At 49.8% G+C, this 20,065-nt stretch overlaps 1 protein-coding gene across 3 annotated transcripts in view; it reads left to right on the top strand.

Annotated features, from left to right (window-relative positions):
• Nucleotides 1-20,065, top strand: part of PTPRU (protein tyrosine phosphatase receptor type U) — a 98,986-nt gene that overhangs the window by 11,729 nt on the left and 67,192 nt on the right. For all 3 annotated transcript variants that reach the window (XM_064281595.1, XM_064281593.1, XM_064281594.1), the window contains exons 2-7: nucleotides 5,401-5,532; nucleotides 8,472-8,743; nucleotides 9,253-9,334; nucleotides 9,440-9,555; nucleotides 10,112-10,286; nucleotides 10,735-11,028. In XM_064281595.1, the coding sequence (XP_064137665.1) occupies nucleotides 5,401-5,532; nucleotides 8,472-8,743; nucleotides 9,253-9,334; nucleotides 9,440-9,555; nucleotides 10,112-10,286; nucleotides 10,735-11,028 (1,071 nt within the window). The remainder of the gene's footprint in view (nucleotides 1-5,400; nucleotides 5,533-8,471; nucleotides 8,744-9,252; nucleotides 9,335-9,439; nucleotides 9,556-10,111; nucleotides 10,287-10,734; nucleotides 11,029-20,065) is intronic.

Below are 20,065 nucleotides of genomic sequence, written 5' to 3' on the forward strand. Positions count from 1 at the left end.
CACGCACCTCTGCACGTAAATACATGTCTACACACTCACAACTTCCTAGGAGCATGCTTCCTGGGAGACCAACACTTTCAGACACCCATGCTCACCCTCACATACCTCACCCTCCATAGTATCTCTCTCTGCCCCCAAATCGTTCTTACTCATATGCATACTCACACAAATGGAATCAGAGTCCCAGAGCTGGAAGCCAGCCACCTTAGCGATCCCCTGGTTTCCTATTCTCATTTCATAGGTGAGAAGCAGTGGTTCAGAGAAGGCAAGTCACCTGCCCTAGAGGCTCAGCAGGAATAGGACCCAGGTCCCCTGCCATTCAGCTGAGTGTGTGTGAGTTGGTACCAAACTGTCACTGTCACAGCCATACATGTACAAGCACACATGTGCAAGCATGCATGCATGTGCACACACACCCCCAACCACCCCATACCACACACAACCCTCAAATGGAAACACACACATGGAGGGAGGCATGGAGACTCTCACATCAGGAGACCCCCTCCCAGGGTGTGGCCCCACCTCCAGAGGTTGCTTTACCCCTTATATCACCCCATCTAGAGCCCAGCCGGATGTGGAGAAACCATCCCCCTGCCTTCCCAAATTGTGGCTGACGGTTGCTCAGGCAACCGCCCGCCAGATTGGGGAGATTAGCTAAGGAATGTAGCTGGGCCAGTTTGAGCTGGGGCTGGGGGACGCAGTAGGGGTCCTGGTTGTCCCAGCCTACTCTCTCAGGGAGGCCCCCGGTAGATATGGGGTACTTGGTTCTCTCCCTCTCCTTGGTCCAGCTGAGACTGTGTCCCCCAAGCTTTGACTACGCTGGGGGAAGGGGCTGTTCATATGAATGTTTGAGTGTGGGGCTGTGTGTGTGTGTGTGTGTATTGTGCATCTTTCTGGCTGTGACTGGGGTGTGTGTTTTTTGCATCCAAGGTGGGGACTTCAGCCCCGTTTCCTTAGCAGTTGGTGACATCTGACTCCGGATCTCATGGTGGCTTGGTCCCAAGCTCCCTCCAGTGCCCTCTGGAGAAGCCATGCTCCCTCCTCTATGGTGTATAGGATGTATCAGTTGTGTCACCTGAATCCAGACACTCTCCTGCTATACACCTTCTGCAGTTCCCCGATTTGAAATGAGGCCAAACTCCTCACCCTGGCGTCTAAGGCCCTCCATGATCTGGCTGCAGCCCCCACTCCCTCCAGTCTCATCTCCCACAGCTTCAGCCAATCTGGGCTCCTCTCTGAGCCCTACACAAACCATGTTACTGCCTTCCTTTGCTACTGTGAGGCCCTTTGCCTCAAATGCCCTTATGCCCATCTTTACTAGCTAAAACGATACCCGTCCTTCCGGGCTGAGCTCAGATGCACCCGTTCCAGGAAGCCTCTTCCCTGCAACCACCACCGCCTGAGATCCCTGGCTCCCCTGAGCCCCCATGCACATTCTCACCCTCCCCTGTGGCTTTGACCGCTCTCTGCGTTGTCTCAGTCTTTTACCCCTTCCCAGACTGGGAGGGCCCTGAGGGCAGGGCAGAGTCTGAATCAGCCTCACGCCTCTCATTGTGCCAGCCTGGGACTGCTTTGTTCTAAGTGTCAGTGAATAAATATCCTTTGAATGAAACTGAATTAGCACACGTGGCCAGCAGAATGTCAGGGCTCTTTTTTTAAAAAATGTGTGCTTGTTCTCCTCAAGGAGTCCCTGGGTGGCACAAACGGTTAAGCGCACAACTGCTAGCCAAAAGGTTGGCAGTTCCAGCCCACCTAGAGGTACCTTGGAAGACAGGCCTGGTGGTCTGCTTGAAAACCCTATGGAGCAGCTCTCTCTGCACACAAGGGTCACCATGAGTTGGCATCGACTCCATGGCAATTAACAATAGTCTCCTTGAATAGAGATAACTTATTTAAGTCCCAGCTTCTGTACTTTGCAGCTGTGTGACCTTGGGCAAGCAACCTGGTCTCTCTGTGCCTCCGTTTCCATCTGCAAAGTAGGAACAATAATAGTACCTATCTCTGGGTTGCTCTGAGGATTCACTTGGAGCCATGGTGGACCTGGTGGTAAGTGGCAGCCCCCGTGGTGGTGTTGATGTGTGTGTGGCCGTGCCCATGTCTGCATGGATGGAGCTGAGAGGGATTCCCTGCTACCATTCTTGCTCTGACCAAAAAGTCCGTTTTAGATTTCTCCGCTGGGCTGTTGGCCTCTGGGTTCTTTGGGTCCCCAGCAGGCGCTGAGACTTGGCTTTAGGGCTCCTGGCTCCTGAGCCCACCAGGCTGGAGGCGATGGAGGGCTTTTCCTGGGGCTGGGAGGGCTGATTGTTTCCATCCCAGGGTGAACTGGGGAAGAGGTGGGGGGGGGCCCTCCTCAGAGAGCCTGGCCCCATCGCTGTTACCCTTCTGGGCTGTGACTGGAATTGGGCCTGGCCCAGAGAAATGGGGCTGGGGGTGGGCTGACAGAGCATGCCGGTCAGCCGGGGCTTTGGTCATTTGCCCTGGGCTCACTCTGACTCAGGGCAGTCAGTCTGCAGGACACTGACTAGGGAGAGGGAGTCATTTTGGCTGGGGGGTCAGCCAGTCTTGGAGGACAGCCACCCTGACTGAGGTCAGTTGGTAGGAGTCATCTGGGTTAGGGTCACTTTGGCCAGGGTTGGTTGGCCTGGGGTCCGTCAATTTGGTGGTCATTTTGGGCAAAGTCAGATGGCCTGGCAGTCATCTCGTCACTCTGGGTGGGGTCAGTCAGTCTGGGACTTCATGTGACTAGAGTCAGGTGATCCGGAGGTCCCTCTGGCAGAGGTCAGATGGGCTGGAGGTCACTCTGAGCAGAGACTTCAGCCTGGGCATTAATGTGACCAGATCAGTCAGTCTGGGAGCACTGGTAGGTCATGTGGCCTTGGCCCAGGATGGACAGGAGGAAGCCAAGGAGCTGGAGGGTGAGACATCCTGGGGCAGCTGCCTTGTGACTTGTGCAGGAACAGGGAGGACTTGAGCCCCAGCCTGGGGTCTAGCCCTAGGCTTCCTTTTCTGGCAATTCCTCTGCCTCAGGGAGGCATTGGCTAAGACCGTCAGTGAGGGGACCCAGCTCAGGCTGAGGTCAGCTGTCCCACCTTCTCCAGGGAGCCCTCCCTGACCATCCCCACTGGCCATGTCCCTTCTCTGTGCTGTGGGTCATTTTCTAGAGGGAGAGCTGAGGTCCTCCTAGCACAGATGGGTTAACACCCACCTCCCACATACCACAGGGCATGATGCTGACCAGGGCTTTTCAAACAAACAGACAAAGAGCTCAGCCAGGGTCCTGTCCTAGCCCTGGAGAGAGTCTCCTGTTGTTCCATCCCACCGTCTTGTGCTAGCCTCAGCCCGCACCTTGCCATTTCACACTCTGATGGGGCCCCAAAAAGGGAAAGGGAGACCCTGAGAATGGTGATCCCCTTCTTTGTGCCTGGTTTGGCTGGCCATATTTCCATATGCTACTTCATGTGATCCCCGTGACAACACAGAGAAGTAGCTGTTAGAGATGGACACCTGAATCTACTAAAAGTGACATCACTTGCTGTGTGAGCAGGAGCCCAGCACTGTGCCTGGCACATGGCAATCACTCTCCAGTTACTGTCTATCCCTCTCCCCTTCTCTCCTTGAGACTGGGAAGCAGCTCAAGTTTACACCTTTTCATGTTGAAGGCTTCACTGGTGGGAAACATGGACTTTGGCATCTGACTGACATGGGTTCAAATCCTGCCTCTGTTACTTACATAGACTCAAGGGGCATATATTAAGAACAGCTATTTCCTCGTGCTTACTCTGTGCCAGACATTGTGCTAAGTGGCCCGCTGCATAGAACCTCAACAACTCCGTGTATGGATGGAAGAAACTGAGGCCCAGAAAGGCCCACGGTCACAAGGGTTGGTAAATTGCAGCCAAAATTCAATCCCAAGTCTGTGTGACTCTAAAGCTTACTTACTTATGTACCATGTTATAATGTGGGCAAATTCCTTTACCCCTGGGAGCCTTAGCCACCTACCTCATCTGTTAAATGGGAGAAGTACCAGTGCTTGGCACGTACCCAGGACAGGGCCTAGCATGACTTCTGCTTGTTTCTTTGAGGCCTGCTTAGGCATTCTCCTGAGTCTCAGATCCCTCAGGACTATCCCTGTGGGGGCCCCAAGCGTTAAGTTTTGGGAGTGAGTGTAGGGAACTGGTTTGCAGTTAGTTCCTGAACCGGTGGTGTTCTCAGGTTTATGAGATGCCTACTCAGGGCTTTGATGAGCAAGCTAAGATACACCGATCTTGTTACCAACCAGAGCACTTGTGTCTATTTCAGTATGCTCTTCGTATTCAAACTACCCCCTACCCTGCTTTCCACATTTAATCTGTATTATTGATAAATAAACCTGTTGCCGTTGAGCCAATCCTGACTCATAGCGACCCTATAGGAGAGAGTAGAACTGCCCCATAGGTTTCCAAGGAGCAGCTGGTAGATTTGAACTGTCGACCTTTTGGTTAATGGCTGAGTTCATAACCACTGCACCATTGGTTCTAAATCATGGGGATTTGCTTCCTCTAGTTCATACGTGTGCTTAGTCCACGTATGATTGTGCTTTTGTGTTTCACATCCTTGCAGGCAGAGACCTAGGTGGGTGACTTTGAGCAAATGAATGAATCCCCTAAGCCCATCCGTCAAATGGGAATAATAGTGGTACCTGCCTCAGAAGGTGAGGCCTAAACAAGACTGTGTACTTAGAGCATTTAACACTGTGCCTGGCTCCTTGTAAGCATGTGATGATTTGTGCTGATGGCTGTTTTATTAAGGAAATATTGTCAGGGCTGGATCAGGGCATTCATAATCGTGCCAGTCCCTGGGTGGGGTAGAGGAGTGTCCATTGTCTGTCCTCTGTGTGAAGATGGTGATGGAAACTTGGCTAGAAGGCAGGAGATCAAAGTTCAAACCCCACCTCTGCCACTAGCTGTATAACCTTAAGGAAGTCATTTAGCCTCTTTGGGGCTCAGTTTACTCATCTGTAAAATAGGGATAATTCTAGTTCTGATCTTGCACAGTTGTTGTGAAGCTCCAGTGATATAGTAATAATGATAACTAGTATTTATTGAGGACGTTCTCTGATGGATGGTTGAACAGTGTGCGGGGGGCCCTGGGGAGTTCTGGGGGAGTGGACAGTGTGGGGAGGTCTTGCTATTGGGAGAGGGCAGTGAGGGGGAGTTTTAGTAGAAGGAGAAGGCAGCGCGGGGGGGACAGTTTTGTTAGAGAGTGGGAATAGCTGGGGGAGGACCTGAGGAGAGAGAAGAGAGGAGGGTAGGCCTGAGTAGAAGGAGGCAACAGCGATGGGGTCCTGGAGGGCAGCTCCAAGTACCCTCCCTGGCTGGCAGCCCTGCCCCGGCCTGAGCTAACCAGGTCCTGCCCTCACAGCCGGCTGTACCTTTGAGGAGGTGAGTGACCCAGGAGTGCCCTGTGAGTACAGCCAAGCCCAGTACAACGACTTTCAGTGGGAGCAAGTACGGAGCCACCCTGGCACCCGGACCCCTGTGGACCTGCCCCATGGTGAGTCTACGTCCCATCCCCATCCCCATCCCCATCCCCATCCCCATCCCCATCCCCATCCCCATCCCCATCCCCATCCCCATCCCCATCCCCATCCCCATCCCCATCCCCATCCCCATCCCCATCCTCCCTTTAACTCCTTCTAGGGGCAGTTCTACCCACCTGCTGTGTGACTTTGGGCACAGTACTCAACCTTTCTGGGCCTCATCTACTTTTGTTTCTGTGATGAATACATGACACTGTGAATGGGGAGCTCTCTGAATGCTGTGCAACTATGCATATCAGGTAGTTTTAGCTGTAAAATGGATGCAGGACCAGGTAATGAAGTAGGTTAAAACCCACTTCTCGTTACTCCCCTTGCGCTCAGCTTAGGATCCACCCCGCTCCCACTGGGTCTTCCTGAATCCTCTACCTTCCTGGAGGTTCTCTTCTTTCTGAGAGCTTTTGAACCCTGGTCTACCCAGGACTTGAAGATGCTGACAGAGCACTAACATCGGGGGCTGGGTGTGTGTAAACACTTCCTTCTTCTATGCCCTTCTTCCTGGAAGTCCCAGATCCTTCCCAACTTCTACCTTGTTCCACCCCATTTCAGGATGGGACACTTCTGCATCCTGAGCACTGAATTGGGAGTCAGGAAAATAATTATGTGGGTTCTAGTCCTGGCCTTGTATTCCAATGATGGCCCCCTAGAGCACTGGTTCTAGAGTCACCAAGACCCAGGTTCAAAGCCTGGGTCCATCAGTTTACTGGCTGTGTGACCTTGGGCAAATTACTCAACCTCTCTGAGCCTCCATTTTCTTAACTATAAAATGGGGAGAACAATAATGTTCTGCTAGATAATGCCTGATGGGGTTATTAGATAATGCCTATGAAGTCCATAGCATGGGGGTATAATACAGGGGCTCAATTAATGTTTAGTTGCTATTGTTTGGGGTCTTTGAGGACCCCTTAAACTAGCACCCCTCATCACTGCCTGGGTTAAGAATTAATTGGGAAATAAAGAAAAGATAAAACAGATGGAAGCCAAATTACAATTTTATTCCTAGTGTGAGGACCAAATGTGCCTGCTGATCGAACCCCAGAAATGGACAGCCTAAGGAGCCCCTCCCCCTGCCCAGTCACAGTAGTGGGCCAGAGCCTTTCCGGGTTAGCTCACAGCACAGCTGAGTTTGCACCTGCTGTCAGGGCACGGATTGAGGGGCACCAAAGGCCCAGCCAGAGTTGGGGCTGGGATTTGAAGCCAACAGGAGAGGGCGCCTCCAGGATCTGGCACAGGTGGCCTCCACAACTCATCTCCCATCGCTAGTCCTGCCTCCTGGCGGCCTCCCTGCCTCCGCCTTCTGAACATGCTCACGCCGTGCCCTACGTGAGGCATTCATCTCCACCTCCAGGGGCTCTCAGCTCCTTGTTTGAACTCTCTACTAGCAGGTATCATAGTTGCACTTGTCTGAGAGTGATCTGTAAAGGTACCCGATGTAGCAGGGACCCGTCTCCATATCCCCAGGGCCCAGCCTTGGCCTGGCACAGGGTCTGCACTCAGGTACCAGGAACTTGATTTGAATTCACCTCTTCCAGTTCTGACTACCATGTGTGGACTCTGCGACATACCCAATGAGAAAGGAGAAAGAGAAATGTAGTATTTAGCAAGGGTCCACACTTGTGCTAGATACTGGGGATGTAGGGCTGAGCAAGGGGCCAGTCTCTGCTCTCTTAGTGCTCACAGTCTAGGGAAGGAAGTTGGGCGGGAGAAGGAAGAGAAGGAAGGAGGGAGATTCAGACCCAGGACAGAGAGCAGGAGATAGGAGGAGATAGATAGGATGCGGATGTGCCCCTTCCTGTGTTCACTGTCTTGTCCCACCAGTACTGATATAGGAGCCGCCTCTGCATGGCTCCTGGCTCACAGAAATGAATGATATCCCCTCCAGCAGCAGTGGAGTCCCCAGGGAGTCCTCTCAGAGCAGGGAGCCTTGTGGTTTGGGAGCTGAATGAGCTTGTGTTGGCTGACAGCCAAGCCCCAGAGGCAGCGTCGCTGGTTAGCTGAAGGCGCCCCTTGGCAGCTGCTGGGGCCTTCTTCCTCTAGAACCAAACCAAAACCCACTGCCTTCGAGTCGATTCTGACTCGTAGCGTAGCGACCTTATTGAACAGAGCAGAACTGCCCCACAGGGTTTCCAAGGAGCGCCTGGTGGATTCAAACTGCTGACCTTTTGGTTAGCAGCCGCAGCTCTTAACTGTAGCGGTTTCCTCTAGAAGGGAAGCCATAATCCTCCAGCCCGGCCCTGCAGTGTCTAGCTCCCCAGCTCCTCGTCAGCATGCAGCCTGGATCTCTGGGGAAGGGACAGGGCCATCCTTCTCCAGGGTGGCAATCAAGGGAATTTGTTTCCCTGGAATTTAGACTCAGGAGGTCGGAGCTAGAAGGGCAGCTAGAGTCCTTTCATTCAATCTCTGTTCTACACATTCATGCAGCTTCGATTCAGAGCCTGTGCTGGGACATGTACTTTATTAGTGATCCAAGGGCCAGGAGAGAAGCCACAGTGGGATATGTAGGGAAGGCTTTGAAAGAGGTAGCCTTCAAGGGCCTATTACGTGCCAGGCTCTTGACTCCTGCCTCCAAGAATGGCTCAGAGCGTGGGGATTGGGAGGGCAGGAGCTTGAGCTGGTTGTGTAGGTAGTGAGGAGCTATAGAAGGGTTTTTGACAAAGTCAGATTTGTGGGTTTTCTTTTCCTTTTTTGCTGTTTCAACTTTCTCCTTTGGGAATGGGGCCCAGGGAAGTAAAGGGACTTAGCCAGCGAGTTGGAGCTGGACCCGGAACTCAGAACCCCTGACTCCAGTGGGTCTAAGTGCCTCAAGTCCTTTGTATCTGCCTCTCTCCCTAGCACCCACCTGACCTTGGTCCTCCCCCAATCCTCCTCAGTTCCTGACCCTTCCTGCTCTTTCCAGGCTCCTACTTGATGGTCAATGCTTCCCAGCACGGCCCAGGTCAGCGGGCCCATGTCATCTTCCAGAGCCTGAGCGAGAATGATACCCACTGTGTGCAGTTCAGCTACTTCCTGTACAGCCGGGATGGGCACAGCCCGGGCACCCTGGGTGTCTACGTGCGAGTCAATGGGGGCCCCCTGGGCAGTGCTGTCTGGAATATGACTGGATCCCATGGCCATCAATGGCACCAGGCTGAGCTGGCTGTCAGCACCTTCTGGCCCAATGAGTATCAGGTGGGCTGGGTTCAGTCTGGGGTCAGGCTGTGGGTGGGGGTGGGGGAAAATGTCAGCTTGAGGTCAGGGATTAGTTAGTGAGTGACAGAGGTTGAAGTTGGTCTGTGTTCAGCATCCGCAGCCGGTCTGTGGTCAGCATTGGGTTATTCAGTGACCAGGGTCCGTATGGGTTCAGCATCGGGGGTCATTTGTGAATAGGAATAGTCTATTATTCAGAGGGGCAAAAATAATTTGGAACAGTGCTGACCTGGAAACTGTCTAGCTGGGAAGCTGCTTGAAGGTTTAACAGTCCAGGGTTGGGATGGAAGCCCTGGCCTTGACCTTTTTAGCTCTGGATGCTGTCTCGGCTCCCACAACAGGGTTGGTGGAGAGGGTGAGCGTGAGCTGGGCTGACTTTAGCTGGTTGAGGTGGATGGGGCTGGGGCAGAGCTAAACGAGGGCTCTTGTGGGCACCTCACCAGGCAGGGTTGGAGGGAGGTCAGTATGACAGGCCCTCCCGCCTCCCCTAGGTGCTGTTTGAGGCCCTCATCTCCTCAGACCGCAGGGGCTACATGGGCTTAGACGACATCCTGCTTCTCAGCTACCCCTGTGGTGAGTCCCAGCCCACTGAGGGTGCAGGGGAGAGGGGTGCGGGCGGCCGCGGCTCCTGCCTGCAGGGGCACAGGCCCAGCTCACCGCGTGTTTTTATTCCCACAGCAAAAGCCCCGCACTTTTCCCGCCTGGGCGACGTGGAGGTCAATGCGGGCCAGAACGCCTCCTTCCAGTGCATGGCGGCAGGCAGGGTGGCCGAGGCAGAGCGGTTCCTCCTCCAGGTAAGAGGGGCTTCTGGCCCTGGCTTCTTTGCGGGTTCCTGAGACTTGCTTTTATCCCCCGATATCCGTACACATGCGTCCTGGCTCTCCCGTCATTCATGGTGAGCCCCAAGGCTCTGACCCTTTGGGTGCCCCTTTCTCCCGGGACATAACACAACTCCGTAAAACCACGAGTCGATTCCGACTCATAGCGACTCTATAGGACAGAGTAGAACTGCCCCATAGTTTCCAAGGAGTGCCTGGTGGATTCGAACTGCCGACCTTTTGATTAGCAGACGTAGCACTTAACCACTACGCCACCAGGGTTTTCAACACAGCTCCAGGATCCCCTAATCCCTCTTCCCGCCAAAAGCAGAGCGATCACCTTCTCTTAATCTGCCTTTAATCCCGCACCTTGCCATGATGGAGCTGGTCCGGGAACCCCTTACCGCCCCGCCCCCGGGAGGGGTGGCTAAGCGGGTACAGGACAGTTATCGCCCCTCGCCCAGGTCAGAGCGGGATCAGGACCCCTCAGTCCCCGGCGCCCCGGTCCCTGCCACCTTGTCCCTCCCCGCAGCGTCAGAGCGGGGAGCTGGTGCCCGCGGCTGGTGTGCGGCACATCAGCCACCGGCGTTTCCTGGCCACCTTCCCGCTGGCCGCCGTGGGCCGCGACGAGCAGGACCTGTACCGCTGCGTTTCCCAGGCCCCGCGCGGCGCCGGCGTCTCCAACTTCGCCGAGCTCATTGTCAAGGGTCAGTGCACTGACGCTGGCGGCCGGCGCACCGGTTGAGCGAGGGCTGGGGTTGGGGTCTGACCAGGGCGGGGTGGGGCAGGCTCAGGGTGAAAGCGAGATGAGTGGTGCCTAGGGGTTGACTGGAGGGGGCGTGCTGTCAGCCTGAGGAGCTGGGACTTGGGGATTCCGAAGGCAGTGCCGGGAAGGGTGTGGGCTGAGGGTGAGGGTGGGCCCGGGTCTTACTGAGGATGGGCGGGGCAAGACTTTCCAACCGGTGCCCCTTAGGGTTTGGGGATTTAGTAGGGGCAGGAGAGGCGGTCTGGTCCAGGGCTTGGTGGCTGCTTAAGGGATCTGGGAGGACCGAGAGGACTCTTGGGGATTTGGATGTGGTGGGGTCAGAGTTAAGGGTCAGGGTCTCACAGCGGCATCCGTCGGCTCCGCGTCCCGGCTTCCCCGTCCCTTCGCAGAGCCCCCCACACCCATAGCGCCCCCGCAGCTGCTGCGCGCAGGCCCTACCTACCTTATCATCCAGCTCAACACCAACTCCATCATTGGCGACGGGCCCATCGTGCGTAAGGAGATCGAGTACCGCATGGCGCGCGGCCCGTGGGCCGAGGTGCACGCCGTCAGCCTGCAGACCTACAAGCTGTGGCACCTCGACCCGGACACCGAGTACGAGATCAGCGTGCTGCTCACGCGCCCGGGTGATGGCGGCACAGGCCGCCCAGGGCCGCCCCTCATCAGCCGCACGAAATGCGCAGGTGGGTGCAGCCGGTGCTCCCTGGCCCCTGGCCTATGTCCAGACACCCGGATGTGGGCTCAGGGCAACTGAGGAGCTCAGGGGCACGTTCCGAGAGGTAGTATGGCTTGAATCTGCTTCTCTAAAGGTTTCTAAAATGTCATGATTTCCCCTTAATCCTTGTTATGGTAAAGGTAATAATAGCTATCACTTTGTGCCAGACACTGTTAAAAATATGTGTTTATGCACACACAACTTTATTGATTTAGAACTCACAACACCACGATTTAGGTACACTTGTTATACTCATTTCACAGATGAGGTAGCTGAGGTACAAACAGACCATAAATAACTGGCGCTAGATCAGAGTGGAGAACGCAACCCGATGGTTTGGCTCCAGAATCTGTGTTCTTAATCCTTAAATATACCATCTGAAAAAAATAAACAACTAAATACCATCAAATAAAAGTGTGTTAGTAAATCTAGCTAAATTCTGTTGTCTGCAAGGGCATTGTTAACAAGGGTAAAACAGCTCTTAGGAGGGAAGGCATACCTGTACCAGAGGTTATTTAATCAGAAGGAAAATGGAGGACAGAACAAGTTTCTCACTTTGTGATTTCAGTTTTTTGTTATTAGAATTTCTATTGATATTTCTATTAGAATATCACTGTAGATTCACAGGTATTTGTAAGAAAAATACAGAGGGTCTGTGTAAAGTTTACCTTGTTTCCTGTAATGGAAATATTTTGCAAAACTATAGTATAATATCACAGCCAAGTTACTGACATTGATAAAATGCACAGATCTTATTAAGATTTCTCTAGTTTCACTTGTACTCGTGTGTGTGTGTGTGTCTTTCTATACAGTTTTATCACATTTGTAGATTAGTGTCTTCACCAGCACAGTCAAAATACTGAACAGAGTTCAATCATCTCTTTTCGCATTGAATTATCTTGGCACTGAGATTGGCTTTTTTTTTTTTTTTTCCCCACTCAGTATAATTCCCTGGAGATTCATCCAAGTCATTGTATGTATCAATATTTCATTCTTTTTCATTGCTGAATAATATTCCATGGTATGGATGTACCATGATTTATTTAAGCATTCACTTGTTGAAGGACATCTTGGCTAATTCATTTTTGACTATGTCAAATAACACCGCTATGAACATTTGTGTACAGGTTTCGGTGTGAGCATAACTTTTCATTTTTCAGGATTCAATGCCCAAGAGTACAATTGCTAGATCATACGTAATTGTGTGCTTAATTTTATAAGAAACTGCCAAAATGTTTTCCAGAGTGGCCGTACCATTTTATATTCCAGTTTTTCTAAATCTTTGCCATCATGGATATCATAATTTTTTATTTTAGCTGTTCTGAGAGGTGTGTAGTGCTATCTCATTGTGGTCTTAATTTGCATTTTCCTGGTGGCTAGTGATGTTGAACGTGTTTTCATGTGTTTATTTGCCAACTGTATATCCTCTTCGGTGAAATGTCTATTTCATGTCTTTTGACCATTTTATAATTGGAGTTGTTTGCTTTTTTCACTGTTGAGTTTTGAGAGTTCTTTATATATTTTAGCTACTGGTCCTTTGTCAGATGTGTGGTTTGTACATATCTTCTCCCAGTTTGTAGCTTATGTTTTCACACTTCACATGAGCTTTCACAGAGCAGAAGTTTTTGATTTTGATGAGGTCCAATTTATTGAGTTTTCCTTTTATGGATTGTGCTTTTGGTGTCAAGTCTAAGAACTCTTTGCCTAGCCCTAGATTCCCAAGAGTTTCTGTTATATTTTTCTAAAGGCGTTATAGCTGTACGTTTTACATTTAAGTGCATGATCCATTTTCAATTAGTTTTTGTATAAGGTGTGAGGTTTAGGTTGGGGTTTACTTACTGATTCCTTTTTGCTTCTCAGTGTTCTCCAGTGTTTTTTAAAGCTGGTGAACTGTTTGAAATCTAGTTTAGTACTGTCTTAGTTATCTAGTGCTGCTATAACAGAAATACCACAAGCGGATGGCTTTAACGAAGAGAAGTTTATTTTCTTACAGTAGTAGGCTGAAACTCCAAATTCAGGGTGTCAGCTCCTGGGGAAGGCTTTCTCTCTCTGTCCGCCTTCTCCTTATTCTTCCCCCAGACCAGGAATTTCTCTGTGTAGGGAAACCAGGTCCAAAGGACACGCTCTGCTCCTGGCACTGCTTTCTTGGTGGTAGGAGGTCCCCCTGTCTCTTTGCTGGCTTCTTTCTTTTATATCTCAAGAGATTGCCTCAAGACACAATCCAATCTTGTAGATTGAGTCCTGCCTCAGTAACACAACTGCCGCCCATCCTCCCTCATTAACATCATAGAGGCAGAATTTATAACACATAGGAAAATCACAACAATACTTGGAATCATTGCCCAGCCAAATTGGTACACACATTTTTGGGGGACATAATTCAATCCATGACAAGTACCCCATAGTGCCACACTTGGGGAGACCCTTGGGTGGTGAGTCAGAGTCACCTACCTGAGGCATCTGAGTCAGGTTACTTAACCTTCCTGAGCTTCAGTTCCCTTGTGGGGATAATAGTAATCTCTACCATGCAGATTTAACGTACAGTTCATTCAAGTGCAAATAGTTTAGCACTTGAATCCTAGCTGAAAGGCTGGTGGTTCAAATCCACCCAGAGTTGCCTCAGAAGACAGGCCTGGTGTTATGGATTGAATTTGTGTCACTGTTATAGATTGGAATTGTGTCCCCCCAAAATAACGTGTGTCAACTTGTCTAGTCCATGATTCCCAGTATTGTGTGGTAGTCTACCATTTTGTCATCTGATGTGATTCTCCTATGTGTTGTAAATCCTACCTCTATAATGTTAATGAAGTGGGATTAGTGGCAGCACTCAATCGCCAAGATTAGGTTGTGTCTTAAACCAATCTCTTTTGAAAGATATAAAAGAGAGAAGCGAATAGAGAGACATGGGGACCTCATACCACCAATAAAGCAGCACTGGGAGCAGAGTGTGTCCTTTGGACCTGGGGTTCCTGCACAGAAAGCTTCTAGACCAGAGGAAGATTGATGACAAGGACCTTCCCCCAGAACCCACAGAAAGAGAAAGCCTTCCCCTGGGGCTGGCATCCTGAATTCTGACTTCTAGCCTCCTAGACTGTGAGAGAATAAATTTCTCTTTGTTAAAGCCACCCACTTGAGGTATTTCTGTTATAGCAGCCCTAGGTAACTAAGACACCTGGTGATCTGCATTTGAAAGATCACAGCCTTGAAAACCCTATGAAGCAGTTCTATTTCTGCACAGGTGGGGTCACCAGGAGTTGGAATTAACTCGATGGCAACTAACAACAATATTATGTGCCAGGTACTATATTCCAGTTGTTAGGGATGTACAGCTGTGAACAAGACAGGCAAAGACCACTGGCACACGAGTTCCTTATGGAATTACGCATGGAACTCACGTTCTGGTGGGAGGAGACAGACAATACATAAGTAAGAAAGTGCAATATATAGTTTGTTAGATAATGATATGTGCTGTGAAGAAGAATAAAGCAGAGAAGGGATGAATGTGGGGGTAGGAGGGTTGTCATTTTAAAAAAGCTCAAAGGACTGTCTTATTGAGGTGGTGACTTTTGAGCAGACACCTGAAGGAGGTGAGGGACTGAACCAAGCCGAAAGCTGGGGGAAGGAACATTCCAGGCAGATTAAACAGCAAGCACAAGGTCTGGAGGCTGGAGCATGCTTGGCATATGTGAGAAGCAACAAGAAGACCCGTGTAACTGTGTCTAGTGACTGAGGGGGTGATGGCAGGAGATGAGGGTGAAGTCGTGCTGGGGATGTGGGCCTCAGAGCCATTTTATGCTGAGTGATCTGGGGAGCCACTGGGGGACTTGGAGAGCAGAGTGACACCATCTTCTTTTGTCTCAAAGGACCACTCTGGACCCTTTGTGGAGAATAGACTCCAGGAGGGCAAGGGTACCAGAGGGGAAACGAGTGAGGAGGCTGAGAGAAGATGATGGCTTGGAGCAGAGTGGAAGTGGGTGGAGGTGGTGAAAAGTGGTCAGATTCTGGATATATTTTGAAGGTAGAGTAAACTGTATTTGCTGATGGATTGGATATGCTACAAGAAAGGGAAATAGAGAAAAATCAAGGATGGCTCCAAGGTTTCTGCTTAAGCAGCTGGAGGGATGGGGTTAATTGTCATTTGCTGCAATGGAGCAGACTGTGGGAGTAGCAAGTTTGATGGGTGTGTTATAGATCAGGATTTCCATGTAGAAAGTGTTGACTTTGAGATGGCGATTAGTTGTTCAAGTGGGGCTATCCATCAGGCAGATGGATACCCAAGTGCGGAGTTCAGGGAAGAGGTTCAGGCTGCAGATATAAATTTGAAAGTTGTCAGCATAGAGATGCTATAGATGGTGTTTAAAGCCGTGAGACTGGATGAGATCATTTACACTAGTGGTTCTCAACTGGGGGCAGTTTTGTCCCCCAGGAGACATTTGACAATGTCTGGGGACATTTTTGGTTGTCACAGCTGGGGAGGGGGGATGCTACTGGCCATCAGGGGGTAGAGGCCAGGGATGCTGCTAAAATCCTACAATGCACAGGACATCCCCTCACAGCAAAAAATTACTGGGCCCCAAATGTCAATTTGAGAACCTCTGATTAGTCTTTAGATTTTAGGGAATAAGTGTAGATGGAAAAGAGAGTCCGGGGGCCCTCCAGTGTTTAGGACATTAAATGCAGGTAATTGCATATAAGTGCATTAAATGCATGTGACATACAGTGTTTAACACAGAGAACGCACTTAGTAAATGGTAACTGTCAATATTATGATGTTTTTACTTTTCAAAGCCACTTCTAGCCAGGCACTTAGAATAAAAGAAATCAGAGCTAAGAGTTCCATAGAGAATTTCTATTCCATTCCACTTAGTGTCCGGATGGGGAAACCAAGACCCAGAGGGGGAAGGGACTTGCCTGCCACCATACAGTGGATCAAGAACCCAGGTTTCGTGGTGGTGGCTGTTGATTTTTCCACTTCGCCATCCTATTGTTGTTCCCGTCTTACAGATGAGTAAACTGAGATTTAGAGATTTAATCACTTGCCCAAATCTACACAGTGAATCCACAGCAGAGCCAGAATCAAAATTTGAATCCCCTGATTTCTAACCCGGTTGTTTTTAACAGCAACAACAACAGCTGTCACGTGCTGGGCATCCGCTTTGTGCTGGGCACTGAGCTAAGCATTTTCCATAGGCCAACCAGGACAGAAGCTGGAGCTGGGCCAGGCAGATGCAACCAAAACGCATCCTGCCCCTCTTGGTTAGAGCTTGTCTTTGGTGCCACCATCACCCCCTCCTTTGCTTAGGTGCTTTGGCCTGTAGCTGTTTTGCTGCTGGCCAGCTGTGTTGTCATCTCCTCCATTCTCACCAAGCTCCCTTCTCATGGTATTATTTACTATGAAAACAATAATATAACATCAGTAAAGGGGACTTAAAAAAAAATCACCCAAATCTCATCACCCAGCCCAACAACTGTTTTAGTTTTTCTGTGTTCTTCAAATCTCTGCCCATGTGCCTACAGTGCACATTTTTATACCCTTGTCGTTGGACTGTAGATAGCATTCTGTATTCGACTTCATTTGCTTGGTGTTATATGTTGCATATGTGTTAGGTTGTTTGTGACTATTGTGTTTATTGACTGTGAGAAGTCCATTGGATACCCCTGCGTTGTTGGACTATTTGTTTTCAGATCCCTATTATTATAAATAGAGGTCCCTGGGTGATGCAAGTGGTTTGAGATCGGTTGCTAACCTAAAGTTTAGTGGTTTGAACCCACCCAGTGGCTCCATAGAAGAAGGGCCTGGCAAACTGCTTCCGTAAAGATTACAGCCAAGAAAACGCAATAGAGCAGTTCTATTCTGTGACATGTGGGGTTGCCATGAGTCACAACCGACTCTATAGCAAGGGGTTTGGTTTTGGTTTTTAGTATTATAAATAAAACTACATTGAAAAACTTAGTGCTTAGAGTTTTTTTTTTTTTTTTTTTCTGAGTTATTTCTTTAGGATAAATAGAAGTGGTTCAAGAAAGGACATTCACGTGTATACAAAAAAAATGGTCGTATTAATTTATACTGCTACTAGTATTTCACACCACCACCAGTTGCCGTCGAGTCAATTCCAACTCATGGCGACCCGACACGTATCAGAGTAGAACTGTGCTCCATAGGGTTTTCAGTGACTGCTCTTTCAGAAATAGATCACCAGGCCTTTTTTCTGAGGCACCTCTGGAGGGACTCAAACTCCTAACTCAGCAGTATGTGTTAACTGTTTATACCACGCAGGGATTCCGTTTCACATTAGTGAGTCATTTGACTCAAATCACCTCATGTAGCTCTTACACTCACTCTCTAAACCCACTGCCGTTCAGTTGATTCTGATTCATAGCAACCCTTTAGGACAAAGTAGAACTACCCCATAGGGTTTCCAAGGCCATAAATGTTTATGGAAGCAGACAGCCACATCTTTTTCCTTTGGAGCAGCTGGTGGGTTTGAACTGCTGACCTTTCAGTTAGCAGATGAGCAGTTAATCATTGTGCCACCAGGGCTCCTGTCACTCTCTAAGGTAGGTGTTATCTCCATTTTTCAGTCAAGGAACCTGAGGTTCAAAGGGGGTTAGATAACTTGCCCAAAGTCACAGAGCTTAACAAGGGGTGGAAATGGGACTTGAACTTTGGTGTACCTGACCCCAGTCAACAGCCCCTTCCACGAGAAATAGTCGAACGTTTCAGGGTTATTACATCTTTATTAGCAGCACTAAACCCAACACACTTTGACCGAATTTAACAGATGTTAAAAGTTACGCTCCCTGTTCTAATGTGCTTTTCACCTTTGATCTCTGCATTGCCTGCAGTCCTGTGGAATTTAAATGGATGGGGCTTTGAGATCCCTGCGTTCTGTTTTGCCAGTGTGTGTTGGCAGCTGAAGAGAGTGTGTCTGGGTGCCAGATGGTTTTTGGAAACACAGAGAGACTCATTAATTCACACCCCTCAATCAACATATCAGCCTGTAGTCAACAAACTATTTGAGCACCCTGGATCTGCCCAGATTTGATCATTGTAGGAAGAAAAGAGAGAAATGGGCCTTCTCTTCGAAGACCCCTCTGTCTGGCTAGGTGGATGGGAGTTAACACACATTTTGGAGAATGAGATGCCCAAGTATGAGATTAGGAGTTTCATCCTTCAAGTCAGAGGTTGCTATTTTGTGCCTTGAAAGGTGGTTTAAAAAAAAACTATGAGTTGGAATCAACTAGACGGTACTGGGTTTGGTTTGGAGTAAGTTGCCAGTACTTAAAAATCCGGAGATTTCACATAAAAATTGGAATTTGTGGATTTTCTTGAAAAATGGGAGGATCCGACAACCCTAAGCCTGTAGTCCTGCATGGCAACAATCGTCGGGAGCTGAGTAGCAGCTTTCCCGTATGGATGGGATGCCTACTGTCCTGTTTACTGTAGTCTCCACCTGGCTCATGTCATCAGTTTACATTTAAGTTTTCACGCCTTCCTCTACATGCTGCAGGAGGGCAAAAAAAGCAGTGTACTTCGGCTGAGCTTGAAAAGATTGGATAAATGTGGGGCTGGTATTACAGGGGAGGGGGATCGAGTGAACAGAGCTGCAGGAAACCAAGGCCCACTCTCACCAGTGCAAATACAGCAGTGGTACCTCGGCTCCCATAGGCACACTGGGAAGCACGCGTGGGCCGCCAGGCCATACTAGAACCAGGAAGTCAAGGAATAACGTGGGGACTTCTGCACCAGATGGCAGAGTGAGCACACTCAAAACCCACCCCCTCCGTTCCAAATACGTAAGAATGATGGATTACGACAAGATAGATAAATAGCTGCCATCAAGTCGACACCTACTGATGGAGACCTTATGTATAACAGAAGAAAATCTTGCCTGGTCCTGCATCATTCTCACGATTGCTGGCATGTTCAAGTCCATTGTTGTGGATGTTGTGCCAGTCCATTTCACCAAGAATCTCTCTCTCGCCCTTGCTGGTCTGCTGGACCTCTACTTTACCGAACATGATGCCCTCCTCCAGGGATTGATCCCCCCTTGATATGTCCAAAAGCGAGTCAGATAATGTTCTGTTATGATCCATAAGGTTTTATTGGTTAATTTTCAGAAGTAGTTTGCCTGGCCTTTTTTCCTGGTCTTTCTTAGTCTGGAAGCACCACTGAAACCTGTCCAGTATGGGTGATCCTGCTGGTTCCAGCATCACAGTAACACACGAGCCGCCACAGTACGACAAACTGACAAATGGATGGTGTGGATTAAAACAAAACTATATCAAAATTTCTGTGGACCAGGAAGCACAAGGGTAGTAAGGGGGCTTGCAGCCAGCATCCCAAAGGAAGTGTGTGTATGGGGAGCCAGCCCCGTAAAGTCCATGTGGGATGGGACTTGGGTATGCCTTGTGGGGAGAAGGGAGCCAGACTTGCTGTAAGAAGTCGGGGTAGGCCTTGCTCCTAACGGATGCCGGAATAACTCTCCTTGGTGAACTGATACCATGACTGGAGACAGGTCAGAAAGGGAAGTTCCTGGGTGGGAACAGAAACTTGTGCTGCACTTGGGGCCAGCTTCTAAAGCTGTGCTGCCCACGCACTCCTGAGTTCAGAGCAGGCTGGGCTGATGTTTCCCTTTGTGTCTTCTTTGTAAAAGGCTTTCTGAGCAAATTAATCATATTAAAAAGGATAATAAGGTCATGCTTAATCGTCTGAAGAGGCCAAGCAGCAGCACTTTCTCACCTGTTCATTAAGGCATGTTCTGAGCTCCTCTAATTAGGGGCCCTTCGCAGGTGTTTCTGGAACTTGAGAGTGACAAAACTGCATTTCGCCGAATCAGGGTGCCAGAGAGAAAAGGATCGTTAGAAGTCATCTTGGCTTTTCCCCTCATCTTACAGATGAGGACTTTGAGGCCCAGAGATTGCTTAGGATCACACAGCTGACCCATGCAGAGCCAGGCCTGGGGGCTGACCCTGGGCTACATCCTAGCTTTGCTTCAGAAGCC

The sequence above is a fragment of the Loxodonta africana genome, chromosome 3 (assembly GCF_030014295.1).
Source record: "Loxodonta africana isolate mLoxAfr1 chromosome 3, mLoxAfr1.hap2, whole genome shotgun sequence".
Taxonomy (NCBI): domain Eukaryota; kingdom Metazoa; phylum Chordata; class Mammalia; order Proboscidea; family Elephantidae; genus Loxodonta; species Loxodonta africana.